The following is an 8,851-nucleotide window of genomic DNA, read 5'->3' as shown; positions in this document are numbered from 1 at the left end:
TGTTTGAGTTGAGTCTTAAGTTCATTCCAACTGTCTATAACTTTATTTTCTAATATCAATATTGCATTCCCTGATATCTGTGACTTTATATATTTAAATAAGAAATCTTTTTGATGCGGCTTTGCTACGCCTATACCATCATCGCAAGCGGAGACAAATGTGTAAAGTTCAGTTTTATCACTTTTAAACTCGGGTATTAATTTTATTAATGTATTTATATCCACCATCTCGGGTTAGTGTGAGACATTAAATATCGCAAACAACGCATTGTCTGTGGTAATGGTTAATATGCCACTACAGCATATACGAGGGCTGCTATATATATTTCTGGCCTAATAATGAAAATGCGAATATTTATCATCAAAAATTGTTTTATTGTTTTTCAAAGTATTTTGCATGCGCTCAAACCAATTGTCGGAGCACTTTTTCCACTTCTATTGAGACACCTCCAAAACATGGTTTTTGAACGCTTCAACAGCATCTTCTGGCGACGAAAATCATTGACCACGCATATGTTTCTTGATGTGCGGGAATAAAAATAAGTCATTGAGTGCCAAATCAGGGCTGTACGGTGCATGACCCATCAATTCGACGTTTTGGCGGATCAAAAAGGCGCTGGTTTAGAACCGATGTATGAGAGCTCGTGTTGTCATGGTGAACAATGATTCGACATTTCATGTTCGTTTTTTGAAGTTCTCCGAAGACTTTAGGCAAACAAATTGTGGTGTACCACTCAGAAGTGACTGTCCTTCATTGCTCAAGCGGAATAGTCGCCACATAACCACATAACCATGTTTTCCGAAGAAACAGGCGACCATTTGCTTCGAAGTGCTTCTTCCACGAACAACTTTCATTGGATTTGGCTCGTCTTCGAAGACCCACACGGTCGATTGTTGTTTTGGGCTCATACGCATAGATCAATGATTCGTCACCTGTGACGATCTTATAAACGTCTTTTGAAGCACCGCTAACGCAGTTTTTCAACATTTCTTTGCAGCAATCGACACGAGCCTTTTTTTGAGCAATTGTTAAATTGTGAGAGATCCAACGAGAACAAACCCTTTTTACGGCCAGGTGTTCATGCAATATCGAATGTATGCTGGTGGGAGAAATGCCGAAGGATACCTCTATCTCACGGTATGTCACATGAAAATCTTGCATTATCAGTTCACGCACGGCATCAATGTTCTCTGGCACAACGGCCGTTTTCGGACGACCTTCACGGTATTCGTCGTTGAACGAGCGTCGGCCACGATTGAATTCATTAAACCACTTTTTCACAATGCTATAGGATGGTGCTTCATCGCCATATAAAGATTTAAGTTCATCATTGCACTCTTGTCGTGATAATCCACGTCGAAAGTTGTGAAAAATGATCGCATGAAAATGTCCAAGTGTTAATTCCATTTTTTTTTCATTTTTCAAGTCTCTGTAAATAAAACAAATCACAATTAAATGACAACACGTTCTGAATGATGTTATGCTAAAAAACATCAACCTTTCCAATGGAAATATCAGATTGCACTTGGCAATACTTAGTGTTGCCTAGGCCAGAAATATATATAGCAGCCCTCGTAGATTCTCAAGTCAAGAAGTTTCTTTCACTGTACAAAATCCTGCAATTCGGACGAACATGCATTACAGGCGATAACGTAACAGTATGTTTCCAATAAATTGAGTTTTTGGAAAAAATTTTCAAAGTTTTTTGTACTGCCTACTTGTACACTTATGACTCCGAGTGTATATATATTATACTTATATAATACTTATTACATTATTATACATTGGCAGAGTTAGCGAAAGTATGTTTATCGAAACTTGTTATCTTCATCTAAAAAACCAAATGTTTAACAGGCATAACGCATGGAGCCATATTGGGAATAATTGTTAGCATAACGTGCTTACTTCTGGAAACATTAAGTTCATCACAAATTGATAGTAGTTGTCTCCGAATGTAATGTTCATATCAAGTATCCCTTATGATAAACCATGATTTGTTATATTGCGTGTTCATCACTTATGAACTCATTTTACGGCTAACTTAAAAAAGTACTTTAATTCAAAATTTGTGCTTGCATGGCTATTTTATTTTCTCATTATAACATTTCCTTTAAAAAATTGTCAATTCAATTTCTGATTTTTACATTATTTACAAAAACAAATCAAGATTGTATCAAACTTATTAATAAAAGATTTTAATTTAGAGTATGCAGGAGAATTAAAAAAAATTCATTAGTCAGTCATTTTTATTAATCAAAACACGACCTTTACTCGCGGTATTTTGTGGGGAATTGCTTTCAACATCCAAGTTTTTGAGCATTGATAATAGATCTTCATTGCATATATTAATTTGTTTTGTAGCCATTTTAATATCTGTATCATTTTTAACATGTTCTTCGGATTGACTTTTATTTATTAAAATATTCAGTTCAGCTTCCAGTTCATCATCGCCAATAGTTTCACCCATGTCTGAATGACCTAATTTTATATTAGATATTGAATCCTGCAAGTCTTCATAATTTTCCATTGTTTCTCGGACTTCGGATATAATATCATCAATTTTTTCAAATTGGAGTCCTGATTCCTTAAGAGTGGTTTGCAGTGCTTTAGACCCAGATTGGTAAGCATGAAGTATTTCACCATTAGTTTTTGCATCGGCAATATTATTAAGTAACGTCTCGATATTTTGTAAAGCAGAACATCTCTTTTCTGTAAAGAACACATTTAAATTTCAATATATTTTATTAAATGAATTCTATTATGAACCATACTATATTTATTTTCCAAGAAACGTTTCTTTCTTAAATGTGGTTCTGCAAGATAGCGTCTATTTTGGCTAATATATTCTAACACTTTATTTTCACTTTGTTTTACTTCCGATTCCAATTCATTTATTTGCTGTAATAATTTTCCTTGGCAAACTTTTAAGTTATATGAAGCAAGATCAGCTTCTGTGATATTGATACTATCATCCGAACTAGCTATATAAAAATTAGTAGACATCTTTTAAATTTATGTACTCACTTACATGGTATTTTAATAAAATGAATGTATAGTACATCATTTGGAGAAGAAAATTTTAAACCAATTTTTTCACGTCCATATAAAGTGTATAAACATAGTTTTAATCCATCTTCAGAAAGACTCAAGGAACTATTCACCAATTCTTTAAAATCATTATACGAAACCAATCTGCCTTGTTGTTGTTGAAGAGTTTTAACTTCCAAATCCTTGCAAAAATTCTACAACATTTTTCATATATAATGCAATACACTATTTATAAACAAAACCTTACATCTAAAGTATGTAAATGTACAAAATACTGTACATCTGAATTCAATTCAGGAAATTGTTTAAAATTAGATTTGAGTTTGTGCGCACCCCAAGCTAATGGTTTTCGTATAAAATTGTTTATAATCCAACCTTTCCAACCATCATTAGGATTATACATATATTCAGGAAGAGATCGTATTTTTTTTGAACTTATCATTCCATCCACAACTGTATCTAGGGCATAAATAGAATGCACCCCTTTTGAAAGCACATCTTGTAATTCTTTTTTATTGAACTTGGGTTCACCTTTAAACTCACAATACAAGAATATACAGTTTTCCCAAAATTTCAATTTCGAATCATAGTTTTCTGGATTTACATGACGTTCGCGGAAAGGCGCCATTAACGCATGAATTCTTTGCTCGTCATTGTAACACGATGGGTACGGAAATGATTTTTTAGAAGCATTATTTTCGTCTCCAGAATTGTTACACAAATCTTTCATTTGTATTATTTGTTTTGGCACAACTGTAATTTAAGTAAACGTTTATTTATGTCGATCCTTATTTAAAGTGATATAAATATCAAAACAACTATGGGACGCAGACACAATTTTTCGACAAAAGTTGCTTAGCACGGCTTGTTGTCAAGCTTGCAGTAATACTAAGTTTATCAAACAACTTTCATTTTTTTACATAAAAATTAAATACTTCCGAGTGTGCTCATCTCAATATTTGCGCGTTTCATCATAAAAATTGCTTATGTGTAGCACTTATTTCTCCAAAGCATTCGAGTATGACAATAAATTTGTGTAAACGCTTTCTGTAACTAGATTAAATATTTCTATTAAATTATTTGTTCGGAAAATTATTTGGTCATAAGCAGAGGAGACGCTTATAGTACATTTCTGCTGCTTACCTAGAAAGCTTAACTTATTAAGTAAATTTCATTATCCGTGCTTTTTCACTTACTTTAAAATATAGTCAACAAAATCATTAATATATAAAGGCATAAAATAGTAGTATATTCGATCATAGCAACCTATTTCTGTATAAAGAAATAGGTAAAAAAAAGGTAAAATACAAAGTGCGTTGCTGTTCGTCGTTGTGGTCAAAGGAGTAAGCGTGCCATGCCGTGTAAACTATTATTATTATTATTAAATTGTAAAATCTATATAACTTTAAATCAATAAAGTATATAACAAAATTGGAGACGAGGATAAAACTATTTTTGTGAGCAGACTATTTTAAAAAAAAAAGTTAAATGATGGCGAAGAATTTCGGAGATTTAAGCCAATTTAACGTGACGTCAGAGAAATGCAGATGTATATGGAACAAATGGAATTTTTCTTTTTAGCTAAAGATATTACAGACGCAAAAAAGAAAAAGCTATCTTTCTAGCTTCATGTGGGATGGAAACTTTTAATATAGCTACGTTTCAGCAAACATGATCCGCTCAATTTTACATGCAAAACAAAAACAATGGGGTGAACCAGCAATTGATCTGGTTCACTTTCTGGTTCAATGTGGAATGTATGTAAAAGATAAAAGTGGAACGTATTTTAATGCAAATGAGGTTGGCAATGCGATTATTTACGTTTCATTATTATTGAAAAAGTGTAGTTTGATAATTTATTAAAATCAATTTGAAATGAATATATATAAATGGAGTTGAATACATTTATTTAATTAAAACAGAACAATACATAAGGAACCAGACTCTCCAACATACACGTTTATAAAAAAACCATTTTCATCACAAACTGCCTGCAAGATTAAGCCATAGTCATGCTTCCTTTTGAAATAAGCCTATTTGCTATGGTGTGGTGCATTTATTTTTACATTTTATTTTTATTATGCAACCAATTACGAACGGGAATTTTTTCGAAGTTTCCACTTTTGCATTATTAGCAAGTGCGGATTTTATAAATTAGTGTCTAATTGATATACGCTAAACACTAGTTTTTTTAATTATTCTCCATACAGAAGCTCTTGGTATGCCAAAACAAATACCAAATTCGCAAAAAGTATTCATATTTGCCATATACCACAAAAATATATAAAATTCCTTCATTGCTCTCGTCCGATTGTGATCATCACGGTTATTATGCATTCGCTGATTGGAATTTATTAACAAATCTATTAAAAAATGAAACATAATTAATATATAGCAATTGTATTTTTTATGCGCAAATACCAATCAAATAATCTTTAACGGAAAAATTATTGATCGTTTCCACAAAACTTCCACTATATCCATGCTGATGCGCTTCATCCCTTGAGCTTAATACACTTGAACTAGTATTTAAAAAGGGAATGGAAGAGTCAGTTTCGCTCGATGATTGTAATAAAATCTGCAATTTTCATTTATTTACTATAAAATTAAATATAAGTTTTAAAGTAAATACTAAATAAAAACTTACTTTTCATACTTCAGACATTTCAACAGATTTTATTTAATTCCATTTTTTAGATTTTTTGTATTCAAAATTTTCTCACTTATTTTTTTAGCGCCAAAATTATTCACATAAATCAAAAAATTTTGTGCACAAACCCAACTGGCATATTTCATGCGTTGCCAATTATTTTCAAACGTGATCCGTATCGTTTCAGCAAAGATGATCCAGATCATTGAGCGGATCATGTTTGCTGAAACGCAGCTAATATTAAAATCGGTCGCCACACCGGTTAACATATTAGATGAGAAATTTACATTTGATGCGGCAACTAAACTATTGACGAGTCATTTTTGTCCAGCAGCTAATATAATAATTCACCGTTTTAAATTTTATAGGAGGTATCAAACAGAAGACGAATCAATTACCGAATTTTTGGCAGTGCTAAGGAAATTGAGCCAAGACTGCAATTTTAATGTTGAGATGAAATGTTACGAGACAGGTTAGTCTGTGGCATTCACGACGGGAAATTACAGAAGCGGCTTCTGGCGAATGACCAGTTAACATTAAAAATAGCGCAGGAGGAAGCTATTGCATCAGAAACAGTACAAAAAAATGCGACGGAACTTAAAACGTCAGCCAGCCTGCCAGGTTTGAATAAAATTTCAAGCAACAAGGTAAAACATATTCGTGCTCCAGTATTGTTATCATTGTCGAGGAAATCATCAGTCAGATCAGTGCAAATTTAAAGACGCGGAATGTTATTATTATAAAAAGCTTGGACATATTGAGAGAGCTTGTATAAAAAAAACAAAATTCAAAAAGCAAGTAATAAGTAATTGGAGAAGGCCAAACAGAGTAAATCTTCTAGATACATACCAGGAAACTCAAACAACGGAGTATGTATGGTCAATGTTCGCTAAAAGTAGCCCAGCAGTTAAGAGAGTGATTACGATAGGTAAGTCACCGGTACAAATGGAAATTGAGTGGAGAAGCTGAAGTTCCAGCCTCGTTTGGGAATGTCACAAAGTAACTAAAGTTGATAGTAGCAGCGGGTGATGGTCCGACTCTAATTGGTCGAAATTGGTTTGACGATTTGGGAATTAGTATAACCAGCAATTTATGCAATATAGAATCAACTATTCTAGTAGAAGTGATGAACTTCAGTTCGGTTTTTGATGGAAATCTTGGAGATTACAAGGGAAATCCTGTGAAGTTACAAATGTCAGTTTCAAGCAAACCTAAATTTCTTCGATACCGACAAGTGCCTTTTGCTCTAAAACTCAAGGTGGAAGCAGCATTAAAGAAGTTGGAAGATGAAGGCGCACTACGCTCAATACTCTTTAGTAAGTCGGCAACATCGATTGTACCAATTATTAAACCAGATGGTAGCATACGCATTTGTGGAGATTATAAGTGCACAGTGAATCAAATGCTTTGCAAGGAAACGTATCCATTACCTACTAATACAGAAGTACTAGCAATATTAGCAAATTGTTAGTAGTTTACAAAGCTGGATTTAGATTAAGCGTATACACAGGTGAAGGTTGACCAAGAATCAGCAAGGATACTTACACTAAACACACATCGCGGACTTTTTGAAGTTACAAGATTACCGTTTGGAATTTCAACAGCACCAGGTATTTTTCAACGTGTAATGGAGGGAGTTCCTAAGAACATAGATGGTGTGATTATTTATTAGACGACATTCTAATTGGCGGAACAACTCTGGAAGAGTTGTGGGATAGAATATGAACTGCTCTGAAATGTGTACAGGAACATTTTTAGGGTTTAAGATAAGCCGAGAAGCAGGGCGGCCAACTGACGAAAAGGTGAAGACAATAGCTCAAGCACCAGAACCAATAAATAAACAACAGCTGCAAACTTTTCTTGGGTTAATTACATTTTATGATAGATTTTTACAGAATAAGGGCGATCTATTGGAACCGCTGTATAAACTATTAAGAAAAGAAATACCTTTTAAATGGGGTGAAGAACAGATATAAGGTTTTGAACGAGCAAAGAAGCTACTACAATCAAAAAATCTGTTGGTGGATTATTCGGCTGACCTGCCACTGATATTAGGCGGAGACTCATCGCCGTATAAAGTTGGCGTCGTTTTGGCCACAAGTTACTGGATGATAGAGAAGCACCGATTGCTTTTGGCTCCAGAACATTACAGGGAGCGCAACGAAATTATTCACAGTTGCATAAAGAAGGACTAGCGATTATGTTTGGTGTGCAAAAGATTCATCAATTTTTAAGTGGTAGACAATTTACAATAATGACTGATCATAAACCACTAGTGGGATTATTCAACCCAGAAAAATCAATATCACAGCATATATCACCCAGAATGTTAAGGTGGTCGTTAAAGTTAGGCGCTTACCAGTACGAGACTAAATTTCGAGAAGGGAAACATCACCAGAATGCAGATGCATTGAGCCGGTTACCTTTAAATGATGTAAAGCTACAAATACCGGAAATACCTGAAATATTATACTGTAATGAGGCTGAAGAACAGTTTTTGATCACTGCGAATGACATTGCACAAGCAACCAGAAGAAATACAGTACTATCAAAAGTATTGTGGCATATCCAAAGAAAAGATACAGTTTTGTCATATAAGTCCATCCAGTTTAAACCGTTTGTGAATAAAATCCAGGTACTATCAGTAAATGCACAATGTTTGTTATGGGGAGCCAAGGTAATAATACCGGCAATACTACATCCCAGAATACTTGACATGTTGCACGAAGTTCATCAGGGCATGTCGGTAATAAAAGCAGTTGCGCGAATATATTTTTGGTGGCCTGGTTTATATGAAGATATAGAAATGTTAACCAGACGTTGTGAAAAGTGTGCATGTAACAAAAAGAATCCTCCTATTGCAGCAAGTAAACCATGGCCAGCCACACTAAGACCATGGTTACATATTGATTATGCGGGACCCTTTATGGGTACAAATTTTTTTATCGTCGTAGATGCTCATAGCAAGTGGGAAGAGGTAAAAATAACCAGTACAATAAATGCGATTAGAACAATCAAGTTAATGAGAGAAATTTTTGCAACACACGGAATACCAGACACCATTGTATCCGATAATGGGCGAACGTTTGTGTCAGAAGAATTTGAGAAATATTTAAAACTTAGCGGTATAAGGCACATACGTATGGCATCATA

The 8,851-nt window shown here is 34.0% G+C and overlaps 2 protein-coding genes and 1 pseudogene across 2 annotated transcripts in view; 1 reads left to right on the top strand and 2 right to left on the bottom strand.

Annotated features, from left to right (window-relative positions):
• Positions 1-404: 404 nt before the first annotated feature.
• Positions 405-1,646, bottom strand: LOC119676840 (annotated as a pseudogene).
• A 547-nt stretch (positions 1,647-2,193) lies between these two features.
• LOC119672096 (charged multivesicular body protein 7-like) lies at positions 2,194-3,851 on the bottom strand. The gene is made up of 4 exons (XM_038083063.1): positions 3,296-3,851; positions 3,029-3,242; positions 2,772-2,981; positions 2,194-2,709 (listed from the first exon to the last, which is right to left on the bottom strand). The coding sequence occupies exons 1-4, from the start codon at positions 3,776-3,778 to the stop codon at positions 2,237-2,239; spliced, it is 1,380 nt and encodes a 459-aa protein (XP_037938991.1). The 5' UTR covers positions 3,779-3,851; the 3' UTR covers positions 2,194-2,236.
• Positions 3,852-7,952: 4,101 nt separating this feature from the next.
• The window catches only part of LOC119667288 (uncharacterized protein K02A2.6-like), a 9,389-nt gene continuing 8,490 nt past the window's right edge, over positions 7,953-8,851 (top strand). The window contains exon 1 of the mRNA XM_038076579.1: positions 7,953-8,823. Coding sequence (XP_037932507.1) covers positions 7,953-8,823 — 871 coding nt within the window. The remainder of the gene's footprint in view (positions 8,824-8,851) is intronic.

Source organism: Teleopsis dalmanni, chromosome 1 (genome assembly GCF_002237135.1).
Source record: "Teleopsis dalmanni isolate 2A chromosome 1, ASM223713v2, whole genome shotgun sequence".
In the NCBI taxonomy this organism is placed as follows: Eukaryota; Metazoa; Arthropoda; class Insecta; order Diptera; family Diopsidae; genus Teleopsis; species Teleopsis dalmanni.
Note: the sequence above shows the minus strand (reverse complement) of the source record. Positions and strands in the feature narration are given on the sequence as shown.